The 24,929-nt window shown below is 36.0% G+C and overlaps 2 protein-coding genes across 2 annotated transcripts; both read left to right on the forward strand.

Moving 5' to 3' along the window:
* The first annotated feature begins 4,491 nt into the window (after positions 1–4,491).
* On the forward strand, positions 4,492–16,398 carry LOC126979073 (uncharacterized). Its single transcript, XM_050828264.1, has 9 exons — positions 4,492–4,604; positions 5,890–5,993; positions 7,091–7,136; positions 8,915–9,034; positions 10,457–10,709; positions 11,185–11,336; positions 12,693–12,836; positions 14,503–14,537; positions 16,164–16,398. Exons 1-9 carry the CDS (start codon positions 4,585–4,587, stop codon positions 16,322–16,324), a joined length of 1,035 nt encoding a protein of 344 aa, XP_050684221.1. The 5' UTR covers positions 4,492–4,584; the 3' UTR covers positions 16,325–16,398.
* A 1,224-nt stretch (positions 16,399–17,622) lies between these two features.
* On the forward strand, positions 17,623–18,795 carry LOC126979096 (uncharacterized). Its single transcript, XM_050828310.1, has 3 exons — positions 17,623–17,755; positions 17,833–18,034; positions 18,509–18,795. The coding sequence occupies exons 1-3, from the start codon at positions 17,718–17,720 to the stop codon at positions 18,749–18,751; spliced, it is 483 nt and encodes a 160-aa protein (XP_050684267.1). The 5' UTR covers positions 17,623–17,717; the 3' UTR covers positions 18,752–18,795.
* Positions 18,796–24,929: the final 6,134 nt, after the last annotated feature.

Below are 24,929 nucleotides of genomic sequence, written 5' to 3' on the forward strand. Positions count from 1 at the left end.
TGGCTTGGATCACGTACCACAGACTACGCAGGGCGATCTGTGCATAATTTTGCATTGGCGTATGGTCTGTCCCAATTGGTTGAGTCGCCAACGCGGCTCCCGGATGTGGATAGCCACATGCCGTCCTTATTAGATCTTGTGCTGACTACACATCCCGATGGTTACCAGGTCTTTGTCGACGCCCCTCTTGGAACGTCCGACCATTGCCTGGTCAGGAGTGTAGTGCCTATCCGACGCCAACGTCGCAGACCACCAGCGACCCGCCGCGTTTGGCACTACAAGTCAGCAGATTGGGATAGGATGCGTTCCTTTTTTGCATCCTACCCTTGGGGCAAGGTTTGTTTCTCTTCGGATGATCCTAGTGCCTGCGCCATTGCAGTAGGCGATGTGATACTGCAGGGCATGGATATTTTTATACCAAGCTCTGTAGTACCGATCGGTGGCAGATCACAGCCCTGGTTCGATGCGTCAGTTAAAGCAGCATCTGACTGCAAAAAACAGGCGTATCGAACTTGGGTTGCGGCGCTGGGCACAAAGGATCCGAACTGCAAAGTTCTTAAGAGGAAATATAACCGTGCCTCCAGATTTTTTAAGCGGCAAATCGCCCGTGCGAAGTCTAAGCACGTCGTCAAAATCGGCGAGCAGCTTTCCAGTTACCCGACCGGAACACGCAAGTTCTGGTCGTTGTCGAAAGCTGCTCTTGGTAACTTCAACCAGCCGTCCATGCCGCCGTTGCACATGAGGAATGACACCCTGGCCCATACGGCAAAAGAGAAAGCCGAGCTCCTGTGCGCTCTTTTCGCCTCCAACTCGACTCTTGACGACAACGGAAAAACACCGCCGACCATCCCGCGGTGTCAGAGCTCTATGCCTGAAGTACAGTTCAGACAGAAAACTGTTAGGCGAGCTCTGTTTTCGTTGGACGTCAGGAAGTCGAGCGGGCCGGATGGCATTTCTCCAATCGTGCTTAGAACGTGTGCCCCTGAGTTGACGCCGGTGCTAACGCGTTTATTCCGGCACTCTTATTCCAAAGGCGTAGTCCCTGACTCATGGAAGTCAGCCCTTGTCCATCCGATCCAAAAAAAAGGAGACAGTTCGGATCCGGCGAACTCAGGCCTATTGCTATCACCTCCCTGCTCTCCAAAATCATGGAGAGCATAATTAGCCACCAGCTTTTAGTATACCTAGAGGGTCACCAGTTGATCAACGACCGACAGTACGGGTTTCGCCATGGACGGTCGGCAGGTGATCTTCTGGTATACCTAACACATAGATGGGCGGCGGCTATTGAAAGCAAGGGGGAAGGCCTGGCAGTTAGCCTGGACATAGCGAAGGCCTTTGATCGTGTATGGCACAAGGCGCTCCTCTCAAAACTTCCATCATTTGGGCTTCCCGAGAGCTTGTGCAAGTGGACCTCCAGCTTCCTCACTGGGCGTAGCATACAGGTCGTTGTCGACGGATATTGCTCGAACCCGAAGCCCGTGAATGCTGGAGTGCCCCAAGGCTGTGTGCTATCTCCTACGCTGTTTCTTCTGCATATCAATGATATGTTGGACACCTCCAACATGCATTGCTATGCAGATGACAGCACTGGTGATGCCGTATACACGGGCCATGCAGGTCTCTCTCGGGAAATCGTCGACCAGTGCCGGGAGAAACTTGTGTCTTCTATCGAGTCCTCTCTCGAGAAGGTCGCGGAATGGGGTAAATTGAACCTTGTCTAATTTAACCCCCAGAAGACTCAAGTTTGCGCGTTTACCACTAAAAAAACCCCATGTGTCGTATCACCGCTCTTCGAGAACACTTCTCTTAAAGCCGCGCCTAGTATCGGAATACTGGGTCTCGAAATCTCGAGTGATTGCCAATTTCGTGGCCATCTGGAGGGCAAAGCCAAATTGGCTTCGAAGAAGCTGGGCGTCATCAATAGAGCACGGCAATACTTCAAGCCGGCCCACATTCTAGCGCTCTACAAAGCGCAGGTCCGGCCACACATGGAGTATTGCTGTCATCTCTGGTCTGGTGCACCCCAGTATCTGCTCGATCCATTTGACCGCGTGCAACGTAGAGCAGCTCGAATTGTCGGGGACTCAGTGCTCTGTGAACGGCTGGATTACTTGGCGTTGCGTAGAGACGTCGCTTCATTGTGTGTCTTCTACCGCATTTATCACGGGGAGTGTTCCGAAGAGCTGTTTAACCTGATTCCTGCCGCCGAATTTCACCATCGCACGACACGCCACAAGTTAGGATATCATCCCCACCATCTGGATGTGTGGCGGTCCTCCACAGTGCGGTTTTCAAGAAGCTTTCTCCCTCGTACTACAAAGCTGTGGAATGAGCTTCCTTGTGCGGTGTTTCGGGGACGATACGACATGGGTACCTTCAAAAAAAGCGCGTACACCTTCCTTAAAGGCCGGCAACGCTCTTGTGATTCCTCTGGTGTTGCAAGAGAATGTGGGTGGCGGTGATCACTTAACACCAGGTGACCCGTACGCTCGTTTGTCCTCCTATTCCATAAAAAAAAAAAAAAAAAAAAAATCTAGACAACCCCCTTATTCATAATGGTCCGCTAACTTAAAATGGCTGCTAAAGAGTGTCATATCTCATTCTGACTTAGGTCAATAGAAGAAGACAGAGTGAGAATAAGCAATGCTTTAAGTTAGCAGACTATTATGAATAAGGGGGTTAAAGTTTAATACGTTTACGTTGCAAGCACTAAAGGTGAGAAGAGCGTCAATGTAATATCGTCAAAACGACCAATAGGATGTGTTACGAACCGCTGGTTTCCGACCCCGATTGTCTCCGCACTTCGCTCTATACTTTGAGACCTTCCCCCTTATTCATAATAGTCTGCTAACTTAGAGCATTGCTAATTCTCACTCTATCTTCTTCTTTTGACCTAAGTCAGTATGAGAAAAAACACTCCTTAGCGGCTGTTTAAGGTTAGCGGACCATTATGAATAAGGGGGTTAAACTTTTCACTCACAATGCCGACCACCGTCCGCACCCAATTGGGCTTTACTCGTGCTTTAATAATGTAGTTTTCGCACAATTTTAAAATAAACCGCGCAGATATGCTAAAATACTGAAAAAAAAAATAAACATTCTCCCTTCGGCAATCACAAATAAAACAGTTATTTGCCACCTTTTATAAGATTAGTTACTCTACACCTTTGCCTTTAAATAAGACAAACATTGAGCCCATAGGCGGTCTTAGTTCTATGTCTTATAGGGACAAGACGTAGAACTTAACCGCCAATCGAACCGATCAAAATAACGACATTATACTATAAATATCTTCATGACAAGTTTGCTTACTTAGTGCCGTTTGTTTAGTATGTTTTAACGAGATATTTTATTCACTATTGATTTAACATATATCCGGAACGGCGGTAACGGTCGACGTGTGCCACAACCAAATCGGCCCTTGTTCACTAGTACCAAATAGATTTAGATTTACATAGTTTGGAACCCGGAAGCATGAGTCCTCGTTGGAAATTATAAGTATTTATACGATCAGTACGGAAAAAAAAGGAAAACATAATAATAAAACACCTAAAATACATTATTCCATAAAATATAAAGAGTGAAGTTGTATAAGATGATTTAAATTATAATATACTTGGTAATAGGAAATATCGATAAAATTTTATCGATAGTATCAATCCTTAATAGCAAAAAGTAGGTTAAAAATAGCGCAAATATTCGTTTTAATATTTGTTTATATTTTTATTTGAATTTCTATGCATCCATATGATATGAGTATTACTGTGATAAAACTTGATTATTTTTCCTATGTATTAATGTGTAAGACTTTAGAAATAACAAAGAGAATTTAAACACTAAGGAATAATTCCAAATTATTGCATTTAACAGCTTAATATGTGAAGTCGTACTTACGTGTGAAATGCGTAATTTTTAGATTTTCTTTCTTGGGTGAGTTAAATTATCTATAGCATACTTAACCATTTCCAACCACTTCTACTTAATCTTCTTCTTTCCAAATAAGCGAGTATTGTTTCGCTAACAACAGACATCGGGCCCTTACACGCCGATAGCGTGTGCGGAAACGGTCCCGTCTGTCTATCTCGATCTAACACAATCTTATTATACATATGCTGACTCTTTCGCTTTGCCAACCTTTCAGTATAAAACATCTTCCGGCCATTTTCAATAACCTATCTATACTTAGTTTAACTTACTAGAGATAGACAAATCTATCCTTTTACTCTTACATTTCAATAACCTATCGACAAAAAGCATTGCACTACAACTACAAAGACATAACTATGGATAGATGATAATTTGTTATTAAACGGTGATAGCAATATCCGTAACTAGAGATACGTTATTGAAAACGGCTTATGTCAACAACATAGAAATTTATATCACTTTTAACCCTTTTGATAACAAGTAAAAAAATATATTAGTCAGTATATTTGAACGTAGTGTTTAAATTCTCTTTGAGTATATTTTTCAAATATTATTACTCTTATCTGTGATCTACTCATATTTTATTAAGTCGTGTCAAATTTTAGTCAAATAATCGAAAATAGTATTTTTTATTTTCATTTAATTTAGTTCAAAATGATCATGTCAGCAATTGGGTAAGTCTTTATTGTAGAAGAAGACTAAATAATAAATAAATAAAATTTAATTGCTAATGTCACTTATAGCTTTATCTATAATAAAAAGAAATAAGTTCCCTGACCGCATAAAATACAGCTATAACTTTGTTTAAATCGGCAGCTCTTTTGATCCATTATTAGTCCATTTTAGTGGTGCCTGTTTTTAATACAATTTTACAAATGCATTTTTGTACATTTTTGAATAATAATCAATTTGGTTTCACTAGGGGCTTGACAACAATTAATGCAGGTGTGTAAGCTCATTGAACACATCTTAGACGCCTAAGAAGAGTCACAAGATGCACTAGGCATTTTTTGTGATTTGTCCAAAGCATTTGACTGTGTCAACCATGAATCTTTAGTAAAAATACAACCCTTAATCAGCTTAAATCATACTTAAGCGAAAGAGTTCAGATAGTCGACGTAAACGGCAAACGGTCTTCGGGTAAACCTGTTGTTCCGCAGGATTCTATTGTTGGTCCTTACTTGTTTTTTATAAATATTAACGATATACCGTTTATGGTAGATGATGGCCATGAGATTGTATTATTTGCTGATGATACCTCACTTATTTTTAAAGTGAAGCGACGTTCAGATATATATGACGAGGAAAATAATTCACTCTCAAAGATAGTGCGTTGGTTTGAGATGAATAATCTTCAATTAAACAGTAAAAAACAAAGTGTTTACGGCTTATTACACCAAACATGCGGTGATACAAACCAACGTACTTATAAATGACCAGAGATTGAAACTTGCGGACACTACAGTCTTCTTGAATAGCACGGTAGATAAAAAGCTGCAGTGGAGTTCACATATTGCCCAACTAGCAGATAGACACAGCTCTGCTGCATACGCCGTTAGAAAGAGTAAAGAGTACACGAATGTTGCCAACGCTAGATTAGTGTGCTTTAGTTATTTTCACAGCATCATGACGTATTTTGCCGTGGGATCATGCGGTTTGTGCTATATTTCAGCTTGGTTATAGTCAGTCACTCAAGGAAAAATTTAAAGAAATAAATATTATGACTGTCCATTGTACATTTATGAAAATTTAATATACGTCCACAAAATTCGTCTCCTTTTTGCTCTAAAGAGTTATTTTCAATAAAGGATTGCTTGTAACTAATTCTAGTAAGCTTCTAAGACTCCACAGCTGAATACCTAAGTCCTAATTCATAACAGATAATCACTTAGGAGGCCAGTAGGAAACACGCAATGGTCTGCCCTAAAATTATTGTGGCCTAATCATTGTGTCTTGCAGGAAAGCTGATACTTTGGGCATTGTGGCAGCATACGTTGATAGTAAATCAGCATTTAATATCACCGAGGAAACTGGTATTTCTACAAAGGTTTCGTACATACATTGTGAGTATGATTTTATATCATAAAACATTTACAGATTGATTTATTTTTATTTTCTGCACTGAATCTTAAGTGGTAGGTGTATTATCGTCTATGACCATAAATGATTCATTTTTCTACCATGTACAAAATTTCCTACATCCACAAGTGCAATTTTTAAAAACAGAAAATCGTTTATGGACTTAACACAATGCACGCATGACTAGCACAAAATAGGTTTAAGGTTTTGAAACCTTGGCTTGAGCCAGGAATTTTGATATCAAAGATGCAGCCCACTCTTGTAGCCCGGTTGCGGCTACATTTCTATTTTGTAAATATTAATACAGTAATATCCCTTATACCGTGTTGTCATATTACGCAATTACAATCGCCCTTATAACACGGGCATGGCAAAATTATTTTATTAAATTTATGTATTAAAAACCTTAATAAAATAGTAAAACTAGGCAAACAGTTGGAAATATTTGTTACGAATTGTAAAAACGATGTTATACTGCAGTACCCTTATAACGCAGAACCACTCTACTGCGTTATAGGGCCGACTATCAGCATACAATTTGACAACAAACCAGTTTATTCCATTTGAGAAAGTCTGGATATGATGGTGCCATACGAACTCAATGAAAGCCTAATATCTAATATAAATAAATCTCTACTGTCAACATGTCTAATACAAAGATGACGATTCATTATGCCATAAACAATCAAATGGAATTATTGAAAGTTGTATTTTATTTGGAAAAAAGTGATCAAACATTTGTATTCAAATATATTACATATACTTTAGATTTAATAGAATAATCAATGGGCTTTTCGAGAATATTCCGTCGGAGCATTGAACCTCTGTTCACAAATCTAGAAACTAAATAAAAACGTTATTATTTTCTCTTTTATGCTGGTGCTTTAGTAACTTACAAAAATATAAAAACAAGTTTGACCCTCTGAACAAGGACATCTGTAATATTACAAAGGTCACTTACTGATTTTCCCTGGGCTGATTAACGAATTTTGGTGACTAAAGTATATCAATTAATATTATTATTTGGATATATAGTGTTTGCCCATCAACAGTTTTATATAGAGATTATTATTTTGTACAGACAGTAACGTCGGACGTTGGAAACCATCCCATTCTTTACCTAACAGGTAAGATTATTTTTACGTCGTTCAATACAATATTTAGAATAGTGATCGGATTAAGAGAAATATATACATATAATCACGCTGTCTCCCCAAAGGTTAGGCAGAGATTACGACCTTTCCCAATATTTCCATCCACCTTTGTTATGCAAAAGTTTCGCAGACAATGTTCTTTACTTCCATCTACCCTCTCTACATCATCAAACTCTCTTATCTTATTGTTTCTCAATCTAACTTTCAAATTGATACTACATATACCCTTTCATACAAGTTCTCTTCTTCTGGGCGCGATTGTAGTGGCCCATTTCAGTATATCACAGATTCCTGAAATGTACGCCTACATAAGCCTTTCCTAACAACTCCATCGACTCTCAACTCAAACCAAAATTTGTGCTGTGGATTCTGTTCATCCAATATGTCCACATTACTTAACTACCTCCACATTTCCTTCTAGTGAAGTATAAAAAATCAATCAAGTTGATTCTAATTGTTCACTTTATTTTGAAATCCCCAACACTCCTTGATAGGTTGAAAGATAATTTTCACATTCCCATCTAAGATATTCCCCAAAAGATATTTATTTATTGTTAATAAGAACGGTATGTACGACACGATTATTTTCTTTTCACTAGGAAAGCTTCTTTGCGCGGAATTCTAGCTAAATGGATACCACAGAGGTGACCTTTTCTGCTGCGAAGCGGAATTGTCAAATGAAATAAAATCTTTATTCATTTAGGTTAAGGATAATACTTAAATATAATTGTCCAAGCACTATTTGTTTTTCTGCTTGAAGTTCGCCGATGCTATTGAAAGTACTGATGTAATGGGACTTAACATCTTCACCCAACAGTCAAGTGATACGAACAATTTCAATGCCTCTCAAAATTTTGGGGTTTGACAGAATCTTGCACGGGGCATTGTAAGGGAACGTTTTGCTTGTAACTTGTTTTGTAAGTAACTATAGAAATACCAGTGATTCTCAAACTTTGGCACTTTTTCTTTGTTTCTTTATCCAGCTATTATGGTTAACGTTATCAAATGTTTGGAAGTAGACACCTTTGCACAAGATGCATCTTTGTGAAATTCACATGCCGTTACTATTAACTCCTCAACTATTAGCTCAAATATTGTTTTAGTACGGATTTAACGGCAGCCACGATGCCATATTGGGACCCTTTAAAAATCAAATTTGTATGTTTAATTCCAGAAGGGATATCACTTAAAAACTCATACCTGTTGTAATTATAATAAATATAATAAATTAATAATTGTTAAGAATGTAGTAGCTATGTAATTGACATTAAACCTAAATTCAATAGTCTTATATTATTCTTAAAATCTCGTCTTATATTAATAAAAATGGTAAAAAATCATCCAGGTAAATCAGTATATATTTATATTTTTGGAGATTTTTACACACACATACACACACACACACACACACACACACATATATATATATATATATATATATGTATAGTGCACACCTAATTACCTGTACACGAATGCGTGGCCAATTTTATTTTAAGTTCTAAGAAGCTAACGCCAATCGTGCGTGAGTGTTTACTACTTCTATCAAATACTATATCGTAAGTCTATGGTAAATGGTGTAATAGCTCTCTCTGTTACATTTACGGGCCTTACGTGCCTTTAAGTGAATAGCAACACGCATCTGCTTTAGATCACGCATGATTTATTATAACAGTAAGGGCACCTTGTGTCTGAAATTAATATATTCGAAGGCCGCACAACCGAATCACTTGATTGATGATAAACTGATACAGATGGGAGATAGGTGATGTGACAGCGAACTTGATAAGGAGTCTTCATCACTCGCAGGAAACCGCTCTACCGACACTCGAAGCTCACTCTATCGGTCCAGACGATCAACGCGATTATGAGCCGTAAGTTCGAAAATAATTCGAATGATACTTAATTTATAACAAAATCCTTAATTTATACCCTTTGTCATACAATGACTGTAAAAACAAACTTTCTAAATACACTGAGAGTAAACCCACATAAATATACACACACATTTATTATTGTAGGCATAAGCATAATCAAAATTGTCTGGAGTCTGAGCGCTGATGACTGCCACACAGTCCCAGAGACTAATGCGGCTGTCAACGTAAAAATCTAAATTATGTGTGCTTGTTACCATAAGTAAAAGATTTATTATTATTATTATTATTATACTTCCCGGTAAACAACCTAGGTATATTAAGTTAAGGCAGGGTTTCTTTGTATTTTATAGGTTAAGCGTTGTAGTACAATTTGTTTGATTTTTGTTTTCCTTTAAATTTCTTCCCAATGGAAATATTTCCCGCTTATTTTCAATTGTTTTTCTGTCCGCCGAAATAAGTGACCCTTACGAAGAAATTCGGTACATTTTGAAGTTTCATTACAAAAATACGTAAAAAAAAATTATATAAACATGTTTATGGACTTAACACAGCATCCGTAAGAGTTGCACAAAATTGGCTCAAGGTTTCAAGCCAGGAATTTTGAAATCAAAGATGCAGCCTGCTCTTGTAGCCCTGTTGCCGCTGCATTCCTTTTTTGTAAATAAAGGACAATTTGACAGCAAATCAGTTTATTCTATTTGAGAGTCCGGAAAATAAATGGTGTTGCCAGACAAACTCAATGAAAGCAAAATCTCTACAGCTGAAGAGACTCAAGCAAGAAATTGAGAATAATTTAATTTAAAAAAGAGGGTGTAGTCTTTCATCTTAATAACGTCAAACTACACCCATTGAAGCATCCACCATATGGTCCGGACTTTGCATCCTCAGATTTTCACGAAAAGAAGACTGTCAAAAAGTACCGGCCTCATCAGATGCGAATTATTTTAAAAAAGTACAATACAAGCCTTACACAAATAACATTTGAAAACGTAATTTATGAACGATGCTTCATCTACAGGATCTACTTTATCAGAAAACACAACCTGAGAGTTGAACAAGATTTGTCAGGAACACGTCACTCGTGGGTTCGAGTCATTGTTCATAAATTTTGTTTTCAAAATTTATTTATGTAATTAATCCTAGAAGGTTATCACTTTAAAAAATAATAAGTTGTTCAGATACAGGCCTTAGTCACCACTAGACATTGGTGGACTTTCGAATGTGTATCTCCTCGGCGCACATTTACGCTTTTGTCCACCATTGTCTCTTGCACTGGCCGCTCAAGTAATGTGCTATAAAGGTTATGTCACTTAATAATCGATTTTGATCGATGAACTTTGAGAAGTGCTGTCAGATATAGGTTGCTACAAAATAGATTTAGATGAACATAGTAAATAGCTATGTGTATATGTATTGCAGGTTGCTGCCATCAAAGGCTTCTTTCACTAGTAGGCCACCACTCGAGCCCTTGTTTCTGGTTCCTGTCCCACCACCGCGTATATCTCACGAAACGACCACTACAATTACTCCAGCCACAGCAGTTACTCCTGCCGCTGCTGCTACTGCTAGTTCCGTTAATACTGCCACTACTATCGCCACAATTGCGGACAATCTCACCTCGGCCTTCGAAACCATGGACGCATCAGGAGAATACAGGCATAAAACAAAAAATGTAACTTTTTAATAACTTTATGTCCCAAACATTACAATAATTAATAATAGTATTACAAGTTACAAACAAAGGTGTGTGTGTGTGTTTGTGTGTGTGTGTGGGTGTAATAGGGTGTGATAGTGTTTAGATATGTTATTATAATTTGTTTATATTTGATAAGATGTTTTATTGTATAAAATTTTCGGTCTCATGGAAATTCAGCCCATTGAGCCAGTTTTCTTACAGGTTTGTGGGTATATGTTTATCTTGCGTTGGCTGCATTATATATCTGGTTACTGTAAATATAGAATTCTTGAATAGAACTATCTGCACTGCTGTTTTCGAGATACTAATGGCTGGCGACACTCGAGTGTCTTCTCTGGTGTTGCAAGAGAGTGTAGGCGGCATGATCTGTACCAGGCTTGTTTGTCCTTTTCATCTATAAAAAATAATCTTCATAGAGTGGGTGTTCCTTTAAGTTTTTTTTACTATACAGGAAACGAAAGATAAATCAATGATTAGGCTCAACGTTAGTGAGCTTCTTAAAGACGAGACCAGCAAGCCCCAGGTGGTAAATTATGGGGCGCATCGAGCGGCCAGTCCTCCTCGGGTGTGCCGTCCTCGCTATAGATGTAACGCAATGAAACGGTTGGTTCCTTAGTGTTTCAGGCATTTTTTTTTGGCTTTAATCATGATGACGATACATTTTGAGGCGACTTTATTAAATAAATATTTTTTTTTACCTCGCCTTGGTTAAGTTTTTTTTTAATGAATATTACAAAACTATTTTGGCAGCAATGCTAATTATCGATTTCTGCCGCTTTTATATCTTGTAACTCGATAAGTAATAAATAATAAATCACAAGAAGGCGATACCGTAGCGGGAAATTTTAAATTCAAAGTAAAATAAACTTTATTCAATTAGTCTTAAACTGAACGCTTTCGAATCGTCACTATAAATTTTTAAGTTATTTTAATTTCTGAATCTACTTCATGTTCAGAAAAAGAAGAGCTCGTCAGAAGAATATACAAGAAACTCAACGACCAATCTTTTAAATCAAATAGACTATTTATTATAAAGTTGCTTCATCCAATAATTTAATCATGTTCAAAGTTAAAAGCGTTTTAAAAATCAAATAGTCGTAAAAAGTACTAAAGAATAAACTGTATAAATATAAATTATCCTATATTGGATGCATCAATCTTTAGAGCTTGAATTCGTCGTTTGTGTAAGGATGCTTCGTGAATATGATGGTCGTGATGACTGTGATAATTAGTAATCGCATCCAACAAATAGGTACAATATACAGGTCGACCTGGCACCATAAACAGCACCCGTTCACAAGTTGAAACATGGAAGGACGACCCGGCACACGACCCCGCCGCAACCTATTCCATTTTAGTGAGCTTGACGAACCATGTTATAGGATACGCATGATTCGTTATTTCGTTCTGGATACCACAACGATGTTTATTATAGAATGCAATTATAATTATGCCATCTGTAGTTAGTTAGAAACAGAATAGAAAAAATATTTCAATTATACAGCGTAATTTAAAGTAAGAAACAAAAGGGGACCTAAAATGATTACCTACCGCGTACTTTTGTGCAGTGGCACGTGATATCTTTTAACCGACTTTTTAATTTTGATAAAATACTATTATTTGTATGTATTGATAGTTTTGAAGTCGGTGCCAAGCCAAATGTACCTACACACTAGGTACCTACACTCGGCACGCGTGACTTTGAGCAGGGTAGCTTCGTCAAGAACCAAACAACCCAAGAGAGCAAGCTCCGACTTTAACCCTGTCATATCATAGGTAGCACATAAAAATAATAATATTTTATTAAAATTTAAGGTTAAGATTTGCATAAGAGGTGTATTAAATTAAGTCTCTATTAAGTTATTTTATACTCTTGAGTTTTTGAAGTTGTTTTTTTTTTACCCAGTTTATTTTTATTTATTTTTATGTAATATTGCCAATAAGCTTGCCATTTTTAAGGGTGAAGTTTACTCACCGCTGGCATGGAGTGGTCAGTAAGCGGCGGAGGCAGAAATTAACGAAGTCATCAGCTAGGTGTAGCACTACATCGCTTATGGCTGACTATCGCTCGGTCGCCACGCAAGCTCACTGCACTCGTATGAGGTCAGAATTTAAATTACGTTCGAAACACAATTACTGTAGAAAGGTGATTTAGTATATGGCGACTATTCTACCAAGATTATTAGGTATATTACTAATTACCGTTTTTGACTGCCAAGCTGTATATTTTAAGTAAAACAGGACATGGGACTTACTTTATAAACAATTTCAAAGGCTTATATTACCGTTTCCGTAAATATTCCCCTCTTGAAGTAACAGGCTTAAAAAGCAAAAACCCGTAGTTGTAACTTCGCGGAATTTTGAGACATATCTCAATGAAATTTAATTCTTTAATATCATTGACATAACATTAACATATCTGAAACAAAGGTCCATGGCATATTCGACAGTATTGAATGAACTTTTGAACCGTATACTGAACAATTATATGAGAACAGCCAAAAGTACATTCAAATTAAATGGCAAATCAAAATAATTTGGTCCGCGTCCTGTTAAATTTATATCGGTCAGTAGCTTAATGCTAGTTAAACATAATTTTGATGAGCCTTTTGAAAACCAGGAGTATGCCTAAGACTCCTTACTTCAATTCAGTTCTTTAGCATAGTTTTGGAACAAATTGAGAAGTTACGAAAGTAAGAATATGGTGGTGAGGTTTTTCGAGACATCTCAATAACTGGGAGTATTTTTTTTTTCACCATTGAGTGTGGCGCGTGATAAGATTCAGCAAAGATGTTAGCAGTACAGGCATGAGGGTGTCCTGCGGGCTGCGAGACTTGAACTTTGAACCTGGCTATCCACTAAGGGTGTAAGGAAACACCAATCTAATCTAATCTGCGAGATAACGCGATGTAGTGGGTTGTATATACTGGGTGGGTGTTGATGTGGATAATATGTAAACGATGGATATTAATGAGACTTATTGTTGCAAGAGAATGTTGGTGGCGGTTATCACTTAACACCATGTGACACGTACGCTCTTTTATCCTTATTTTCCATAAAAAAGACTAAGCGAATGTAAGTTATCAAAGAATTAGCACAAGTGGAGTAGTGCAAAATGGCGCCAATGACTTCCGAGTGCTCAAAAGTGAAGACGCGTGAAAGGCGCGGAGTCGGCAGCGTGAAGGTGACACTGATATTCTCTAAACTTGCCGGTGAAGGTGTAGTACTCTAGTTTCTGAAATGTCAGTGTTATAACAAGAAAATCAGGACTGGATATCGCTACGATTCGTTTTAAGATAAGATAAGATCGTTTATTTGTAGTCATGGGTATACATAAGATGTTACAAATCACAATAAAAGTCCTCCATTCATTGCCCGCATGCTGTGGCGTACAAATAATAATTAATAACAAGTCAAACAAATATGTATATATACACAATGATAGTAAATTGATATGTAAATAATAATTAAATTAAGTAAAATGATATTTTACCCCCATGTCACGGGCTGTCCTAGTTTGGGGGTCGAGGGTAATTTTAAGCAAAATTGTATTTTTTTTGCAACAAATAAAGATTTATTATTATTATTATTATTTAATAATGTTAATTGAGTGTAGCATTTTTTTTTATAGTAGGTCTACTTTTTTATTGAAATGCTAAATAAAAAGGATGATTAGAAATAATAACTTGATGGTGACTACTTTCCATTAGATTATTTGTGCCCTTCATGAAGCACTACGTCACAATATAAAGTTCTGTGCTGTTTTCAGGAAAGCAGATAGCAGTCGAAAGTTGAAGCGTAATTGTGAGTCTAATGGTACTTTCTAAGATATCTCGATATAGTGTTGCTCTTTGTGTTATGCCGAAAGTGTTAGAATCAAGTCGACGGCATCTTTGTTAAGTATGTAGCTGTATATTTCTGGAACGTCCTGTAATTCTTCTGGTGTATCAAAGATAATGTTGGCGGCGGTGAATGCTTAACATCAGGTGGTGTACGCTCGTTTATCCTTCTCTTTCATAAAAAAAGTATAAAAGCATCTATATTTCCATTTAAAAGATAGATTAACTTTATGGACTACTAACTATTGTGGTGGACGAAGCTATTTTTCCTTACTTCAAAAATGGGGATATAATTTACGATATTATGTTATTTTCTTCAAGCTGATATTTAGTTCCAATCGCATTAATAATGGTCATAAATTTTGCGCCATTTGCTTCCGTAGAGGTAGTAGTATCTAGCATATTATAAATGACATCAAAAAGAATTATAAAGGAATCAATTTTGAGAAAATAAATGCGTTTTATAAAAGTAAAACAAATATACCTGCACTTCAGATCTATAGTGACCCGAATCCTTGCAACTGGATCGGAATATTGACTCTTCGTCTAAGCCCATCAAAATTCCTGAGGTAACAAATACCGATGGGCGTTTCAATAAACAGTAAGATTGAAGTGCCAACTCTTTGGAAACAATAAATAAATACTGGCTGGTAAACCTTGAATTAGGATTAGATTAAAAAAAAGTGTTAGAATATTTTATTATTTAGAAATGGAACACGTTAATCAGATGTTCCTACAGTATACTTTAGAAGCAAATGCTCGCCGTGCGCCGAATTTCTTAGTGTGGTCTAGTTATCTTAGTTATATTATCCTTTTTTTTCATTATTATTGATTAATTGTCATCCTATTTGTGCTGTTACGAAAAAACAGGTATGAATTCTTTATGAAGTGCCTTTTGATGGGCTTGAATTTTCCGAACATTTACCATTGTAATTTATATTTTTTACACCATTGGAAAGTAGAGATTTCACTAAACAGAAAGTACACCAATTTTTTGAGGCTGATTTTGACGGGATTCGATATTAAAGTCAAAATAAGGTGAAAAAATACAAATTTCAATTCAAATAAATTACAGTGTATGTGGGACATTAAAACTTTTATTTAAAGATAAAAATAAAAAAACCAAAAACTTATTTTTTTTAATATTTCACAATTTTTGTGGTTATGTGAAAGAAATTTTAAACCAAAAGCTACTTACAACTTTGCCATATAACTTTTTTCCATAGGACTTGTAGTTTTGCCGGAAATCGAGAAAAATCGTATTATACCCTAAGAGGAAAAGGGGGGGGTCTTTTCCACTTCACAACCTCAGATCACCTGTTATATATTTTTCCTTTCATTTATATTGTATTCTCTTCCGTTTCCAAAAGGTTACATCCTAGTTACTGTTATTATTTTTTCACTTTTTATCATTTTCAAAAGCTTCTGTACTGGTCTATTAACAGTTTACTTATGGTTAATATGATAACTGATCACGTAAGAGTACAACTGGGTATTATTCTTGAGGTTAAAAATAATTATTGTGACTTGTGTTTATTATATTTTATATCCATGTTTATAAAAATATATACCTAATATCCAAATTTCTTAGCCGAGACGTGCAAAAGGCGGTACAAGAAGAGTTATACGAGTGATGTAGAAGTGCGTGCGTTGCGCGATTCACATGTGCGACTTCTCATGCGACAAGTGCAACAGTTGCGACATATCGAGCGAATAAGTCGTGCGCTTTGCACGAAACATCGATCTAATTAGATGCATGTCAAACGAAGACAACCCGTGAAGACAACGAAAACACGTAATACTAAAATAAAATATTTATGTTACTGCACGGTTGTTTCATTTATGTGCGGAATCAGAGAAGAGCGAAATAAGTAGGGATAGAAAATTAAAACTTACGGCTGAATTCGCTTTGTGTCTGTTATTTTGTGATTTTAAGACAGTTATTAACCGGTTAATTCCAAAGATTAAATGAAACTAGTGTACCTACCAAAGGTAGGTACTTAAATGAACGCCCGTCTTATGTTCTAAACAATTAGAATATAAATTTGAAATAAGTAAAAATGTCACAAATTACACCATAATAATCTTCGACTGCTATATCTATACATTGCGGCATTTACTCCAGTTGCTTAAAATATACTTGGTCAATGAGCAGCAATGTAAAACATTTATTCAGTTCAGATTTGATTCGGACGACTAAGGTGAAAGGTGTGCTAACTTACATTTGTCTTTAAGCACACTTCCCGTTCCGCTATCAGCCGTCCTTATAATATGTATAAATATATAGAGATGTTTAATTTTAATGAGTAAAAGTGACGAGATGAGCTGAAGTCTACCTATCGGCTGATGGTGCTGTTCAGGATTCTAAAAAAATCCAAAATAATGAGCGGCATCGCAGTCGGTTTGTCATTTTGAGACATAAGTATAAATGTATAATAATACCAAAATCAATTAAAGAAATAGGGTCTCTTGCGGTCATACAATAGTCAATATGATGTAATTCAGATCGCACAGCGCTACCTACATTTTTATTCACCTATTAGTTGCCTCTCTTTCTATCGCGTGACACTTACCTCTTTTTACTACATTCGGGTTGACTTCTTTCCTATAACTGTACCTACCTAGTTTAAGGTCATGTTATAAAAATAGTTCAGGTTTTTCTATAATACAAATAGGTATGTTATCGTAATTTTAAATCAATATTCTTTCGTTTCGTTGTCGCGCGTGAGTCCCTACTGGCTGGCCTACTCTGTAGAGGCCGCCGCACGTACTTACGATTTCGATACCTACACGGGTGGTGAGACCAGTTCGAGGCAGAAAACCATCTAACCGACATCTTATACAATAAAGCCACTCACTAGTCCACATTAATTAGCATATCCATTAACTAGCGCTGAAAGTCCATCTCTGCTGAAGCACACTGAAGGCACACTAAACGTAGTGTTTAAATTCTCTTTTCTGAAGGCATAAAATACCTAATCCTATTTTGACTCATTTGTGCGATTTTTTACTTATCAATTAAAAAAGAAATATAGCATCTGTCTTTCAAAATTTGTTTCGCGATCAATGACAGAAGAATAAATTCAGAAGTAGAAAAACAAGTTTTTAAAATTTATTAAAAATATTTTCGATAAATGATCTGAATATGACTGATAAACAATTAATCTCAAAATTAGCCAATGTGTGAGTATTACAATTTGTTGTATACAAAAAAGACTTTTGCAAAAATACAGTTATTATTATCAAAATAAATTTTAAAGTCCTTTACAGAGACCTGGATTTGATGCTTTAGACATGTCAGCGCCTGTATTAGTACAGATGAATTCTGCTGGACAGTGGGAAAACCGTAAGCCGGATTGTTTAGACGAAGAACGTTTGAGAGCAGTGGTTCAACATTTAGTCAAGTCTAGAGCAGTTTCAGCCGCTCAAAGTTATTGTGGACAGTGTAATTCAGAAAAGATGGCAAGTACCGTTTCGAATCAAAATCCTTTAGATTACAAAACCAGTAAAATAATACATAGATGCTGCTAGTCAGCTACTAAGCGTGGTTATTGGTCACATGAAGAATACATGTGACTATAATATCAGTATCTAGCCACTAGTTTGACAATTCTTGGCATTTACCTACATTTTAATGTTTCAAGAGTCTTCGGTGCATAGACAATAATTTACAAAATAACTGTGAAAGATAAAAAAATCCCTTGTGTTATACAAAGCACAGTCCTCATGTGTAATGCCAACCGCAAATAATTGTACACTGAGAGTGACCCTAAAAAACCCACAACAAAACACTAAATAGGTATATCCGAGGCAAGTGATCCATTTATACACTCAAGAATACTTTAATTTTTTCATTATTTTTGAATTTTTATTACGATTATTGAATTTAATTCGTATAGACACATATAATTTGTGATGATTTTTAATTACTTGCAGAATGTTGGTGGATCTAATTACATTCCTGTTATTATGATGCCCATCTATGGAGCTGATGAATGTCCATTTGATATGGACTGTGAGATTAAAAAAAATCAAGACACAGAAAAGAAACCGACAAAAAAAGAAAAATCCCCACACGATATGGCAAAGGAATCTGATAAAGAAAAGGATAAGAAAAAGCCTGCCAAGAGGAGAGTTATGCAAAGACTTACAAACTTTGATCTATTGTCGCAGTGGTAGTTTGTTTTTGTAAAAATAACAAAATTGGTGGTTGTTGATAACAATGGTTTTTTTACGAAGATGATGAATATCACAACTGTTTGCTCTTCAATTCATGTAAACAATTCAAAGCTTATCTGTTATTTAAATCATAAATAGGTTTTTCTAAATTGCCGTACCTACAATCTTGAGAGACGTGTTTAAAGTTTCTTAGAGAGTGTATTGTCAAGTTCAGGTCCGACCAAATTTGGAGTAAGTATCGCTCCTCTCTAAGGTCTGGTGCACTGAACTGTCAGCATAAACCATTTATATAAGGCTGCTTGACCTTTTTCTGTGAACGGGTTAAACGCTTGGGATTACGTTGAACAATGAAACGCATTGTCATCTAGTGTTCCTAAAATTTATTTTACCTGAATTGTGTCGCCGAATAGGTTCTACTATCTAAGGAGCATAAATTGGTGTTCTAGCAAGGTAGGCATTCTGGATCTAACTAGTCGTAGTTGACCTTTGGAATATGCAAAGATTGCTTACCGTAGGTGTCTGGTATCGTTAGGAATAGAAGTTTGGTTATATAACGGAACCAAAACTCTAACACTCAGAATACAGAATAAACCAGAAGTGTTCAATCACATTTCCCCTCCCCCCACCCGCGTAGTGTGACCAGGCACCATATCATTACCGCTTTTGGGGTAAAATTACATAAAAACTGACTAAGGTAACTAGATGCAAACAATACGCGCGTCGGCCATTGACTAATTGACAAGTTAACGAATCTCGCCGTCTTGGGGTGGTTTACACCGCCTCAACTTTGAGCGTGATGACGGCTTCTGCTTTGTTCTGTATTCTGAGCTTTAGCACTAGTGCTATGTTTATTTAGGTTATTATAACGAGGTAGGCACGGCCTAATTGCCTGTACAATAAATGCACGCCTGTCAGTATCATGCCTTACAAGATGTGTGGCATACCTCACTAGTGCGGTTTTTAAGTAACTTACACGTATACAACTGGTATGAACTTCCTAACGCAATGTTTCCCTGACGAAATCTTGAAATAAGCACTTTCATGATTAAAGGCCGGTTACGCTCCTGTGACTCCACTCGTGTTTCAAGAGAGTGCGCTGCAGAGATCAGGTTTCGATCGTTTGTCCACCTACTCCATATAATAAAATATTTCCTGACATCTTTTTGTAGAATTAACTCTTGAACAGAATATAGATCAATAGAGTTTTTAATTTCTTAAAAATTTAGTTTTTACGAGAAATGTCATATAAATACATTTCTGATTGATGGTTTGAGGTTGTGAGACATGTTCATTCATAAAAAATGGTTTTCTGTCACTTAAGCATAAACCTAGGAGATTGTCATTTTTAATCTGATCATTATCATATCAGCCGGAGGATATTTACTGCTGGACAAAAGCCTCCCCCAAATATCTCCACGATGATCGGTCCTGCGATACCTTCATCCGTACGTATTCCGGCGATCTTGATCAGATCATCCATCCATCTTGAGGGAGGCCTACCAACAATGCGTCTTCCGGTACGCGGTAGCCATTCGAGAACTTTACTGCCCCCAACGGCCATCTGTCCGTCGAACTATGTACCCTGCCCACTGCCATTTCAGTTTCGCAATCATTTGGGCTGTGTGGGTAACTTCGATTCTTGTACGGATCTCCTCATTTGATTCAATCTCGCAGGGAATCGAGCAGAGCCCTCTCCATTGCCTTCTGAGCGACTATGAGCTCTTTCATCAAGTCCATAGTTAGCGACCAGGTCTGCGTTCCTTGTCATCACTGGCAACACACACTGGTTGAAAACCTTCGTCTTCAGACACTGTGGTATTTGGCACGAGAAGATTTCACGAAACTTCCCGAACGCTGCCCATCCAAGTTGGATTCAACGAGTGACCTCTTTCGTGATTGGACGTAATTGGACCTGCCTAACTTTTTTTATGGAAGAGAGCACAAACACCCCTACGGTCACCTCATGTTAGGTGATCACAACCGCCCACATTGTCATGCCACATCAGCGGAATCACAGGAGCTTTGCCGAACATAAATTTGACGTTTGAGTATTTTTGCTACACGTATTTGCATAAATATAATTTGCGAAACGATGAAGCTGTAAATATTGATTCAAAGAAAATTAGAGAAGAAGTGGCAAGAAATATTGAATTTCTTCTCTCTAAAGCTCAACCTTTTTTTTCGAAGTCGCGGTAAATGATATATATAACTTTTTTCATTCAGAAGTGTCATTTCTTTGAATAGAGTGATATTGATCTGATTAATTTGTGACAACAAACGCGCATTCCACGCATTACCCAGTTGAAAATTCGGCACTGTATAGAGAATGTCGAGCCAAATTATGGAATGAATGATAGTTACGAAACTATAAGAACTATACTGTATGGTAAGTAGGTGGATTCTGTAAGCCGCATTAAGATATTATAAATTTTGGGGGTTCCCTTTTTTCTAGTACCATTAGTCTGCGCGAGACACTTCCAAAGTAGTAAATTTGTCCCCCCCTGAAACTTCCAAAAGACGAGAATGATAAAACTAAAAAAAATATGTGATGTACATTACCATGCAAACTTCCACCGAAATTTGGTTTGGTTTAATACGTCATAAATCGTAAACCGTAATTTACCTTTGGAACCTTGAACGTTGGATACAGGACGTCATTATCACCTTGTCCAACTACGCGAGAAGGCACACAAACTGATAATATTTTTAGGAATATTTCTTGTCTGAAAACTGGAATACCTATATATTAGCTTGTTTAGCTTCATCATCACACGCCTATATAAGCTCGTATATAGTTAGATCTAAATCCCATAATTTAGGTACCTATATACTTATAATGTTTACTTATCAATAACTTATTTAAAAAAATATACTATTATTAAAACATCGATCAATGTTACAACGATCTACAAGAACTTTTATAAAATGTAAAAAATCTGTATAATATAAAATTATGTTTCACATTGTAATTTAGATATTTCAAAAATGTAATTGAGTGAAAAGATGCATGGAATATTATCATAAATTAACATTCAATATTTATCTCTTTCAACAGGTAATCAATCATCCATATTCCACAGTATGACAACAAAAAGTATAACGTAAAAATTGAAACTGTTTAAGATAGCAGTGTTAGTTCTGAATTTGGGCACATACCAAAAGATTCTTATTGCACTGTAAGCCCGGATTAATAAAAAAAGAAGGACTCTAGGACTATAAGTATGTATGTTAGTGTGTGTGCGGTTATACCAGTATGGTAGGGGGTATACCTTAAATAATCATATATCCACAAATACTTTTATATTACTGTTTTTACACTTTTGCACAACGCCCGACGGCACTTTTAAAATATTTTATTGCAACGCAAACGGATCTGTCACAGACGATGGCAAATCTCATAATGGCGGCCGATCGGCTTGTATTAGTGTAATACGCGGATGCGTGGGGCTATGTATTTACACGTTTATCGGCTTGTTTTGGTGCCTTACTGCTATGTAAAGTGACACGGAGTCCTTTGTTTCTCACTGTTTTGTAAGGTGACACGCAGTCTTTTTTTTCTCGTCCGTGACTGTAAATTAAAAAATGTCAAGAAACTATAAAGCCTGTCGAGCTAATAAAATATAATAAAATGACCATAATATGGGAGTGGACATTAAGGGTAAATATGTTTTGATGTGGAAATTTTTCATTTAGCACATAATAAAATAAAAAAAACACCTAATAACACCTGCAAAACTAGATACTCCTTCTGGCCCTATTACAGAAAGTAAAGATATTTGCGAATATTTTAATATTTTTTTTTCTAATATTGGAGCTGAGCTAGCCGGCCAAATTCCTCAAAAATATCATACAACTCAACAGATTTTAACAGCTGATAATATTTTACAAAATGACTCAGCCCTATGTAAACTGAAACTTGCCACTGTAAACGAGGTAGAAAAAATAATAAATAATTTGGACTCAAACACAAGTTCTGGTACAGACAAAATTACAACTAAAACCATAAAATGCGTAAAATCTGTAATAGTAGAAAGTCTCACTCATTGTATAAATAAGTGCTTTACTGACGGCCATTTCACCGATTCTTTAAAAATAGCTAAAGTGAGTCCATTACATAAGGCAGGAAGTAAATCCAATCCGAACAAATACAGACCAATATCAGTACTACCCATATTATCAAAAATATTTGAATTAATTTTACATAATCGTTTAAGCGAGTGCCTTTCATCAAAAAATTTCTTATTTAAAAAACAATATGGTTTCCGGCCTAAATCAAATACTCTTACTGCGGCAATGGATTTAATTACATCATTGAAACTCAGCATAGATCAGAAACATATAATTCTTGGTATATTCATCGATTTAAAAAAGGCGTTTGACACTGTTAGCCTTGAAAAACTTTAACTAAATTAAAATCCATAGGAATAACTGGATCGGCCTATGTAATCTTTCAGTTATACCTCTCGAATCGATAACAAATAAAGAAATTAGGAGATACCCAGAGCAGTCCCCAATTAGTAACTTATGGCGTTCCACAAGGTTCAATTATTGGACCGTTATTATTTTTAATTTACATAAATGATATTCATGAAATCGGTTTACAAGGAGATATAACATTATACGCTGATGACACAAGTCTATTCTACACGGGTCAATCAATAAATACAATAGTAAAAAAAGCACAACATGACCTTGATCTTCTACATGAATGGTTGCAAACAAATTTATTAACTATAAATACAAGCAAAACAATTTATATTATATTCGCTGCAAAAAATAAAGAAATTGGTCATTACAACCCATTCAAGTTATTAACAACATTAACAAAGAGAAATACTAGGGATTAATTCTTGACCCTCAACTAAAGTGGAAGCCGCATATAGAAAGTGTACGGAGCAAACTTACATCCCTAACAGAAGCGCTTTATGGAATGGCCCAAAGCCTCCCAAAAAAGGTGCGGTATTTAATATAATATATATAATAATTCCATAATAAAGCCACATATAGAATATTTAGTAGAAATTTGGGGAACGGCGGGAAAAACTAACTTAAAATGCTTACAAATAAGTCAAAATAAAATTATTAAAACTTTGTTTTGATACAACTATCTAACTCCTACTGTTAAAATATATCGGGAAACAAAATTAATGAATTTAAATCAAATATATAAATATAACACATGTATTCTCATAAGAATAATTTTTTTTCAAATTACATTCACAAAACGGATAAACATTCAAAAATATCTAACAAGACAAGCCCTCAATATTTGCTTAATAAAACCTAGAACAAAATATGGAACCAGAAATAAAATGTACGAAGGGGCAAAATTGTATAACAACCTACCAAAAGATATTAAAGAATTACAATCATTAAATGTTTTTAAAAAAACATTAAAACACCACATTTTGAAGGATTTCTCATAACTTATTTTGTTAGACGGCTTCCGGCTATGACTATGAACGACACCTTAATAAACAAATATCAAAAACCTCATAGCTGTCATTATAACAAATAATAAAATAGTGTAGGTATTAAATTCATTTCTGAAAACATTTATTTTATATGTATACCCACCAATTTTGTTATTAATGTATCTACCTAATTAGTATTTATTGTAACTCTGTGTAATTATTGTAACTTTAAATATAATGACTTAAATTATATATAGTATAAACACTATGATTTGCCGCTCAATATGTGTATCATGTTAGTTAAGTATCTCAGTAATTGAATTTGTATTCTTTATGAGATAATAAATATTCTGAAATCAAAAAATTATTCAGTTATTGAAGGAAAATAATCAGAAATGTCCTAAAACCTCATTGCAGCAGCACATATCCGAACTGATATTATATAAATATAAACCATCCAGGCATTTATTCAATGCCAGACAAAAAAATATATTGAAATCATAGTAGCTAGAGTTCAAACAAGAATAACATTCATAAAAATAATATATAAGAAAAACGTGAAAAATCTTTAAGACCTTAGAGGCAGGGTATCAGAAAGCACATTATATGACAACCATGGTGCAGACAGCTTTCTGCATATGTGGCATTCCTCTACAGTGCAGTTTTTATTGAAGTACATTCCTCACTTTTAATGTATGTACATTATCACTATTAGGTACTTCTATTCTATTTTTCCTAATGTGGCTTCTGTGGAAGGTGTACCA

Source organism: Leptidea sinapis, chromosome Z (assembly GCF_905404315.1).
Source record: "Leptidea sinapis chromosome Z, ilLepSina1.1, whole genome shotgun sequence".
NCBI classification, from domain to species: Eukaryota; Metazoa; Arthropoda; class Insecta; order Lepidoptera; family Pieridae; genus Leptidea; species Leptidea sinapis.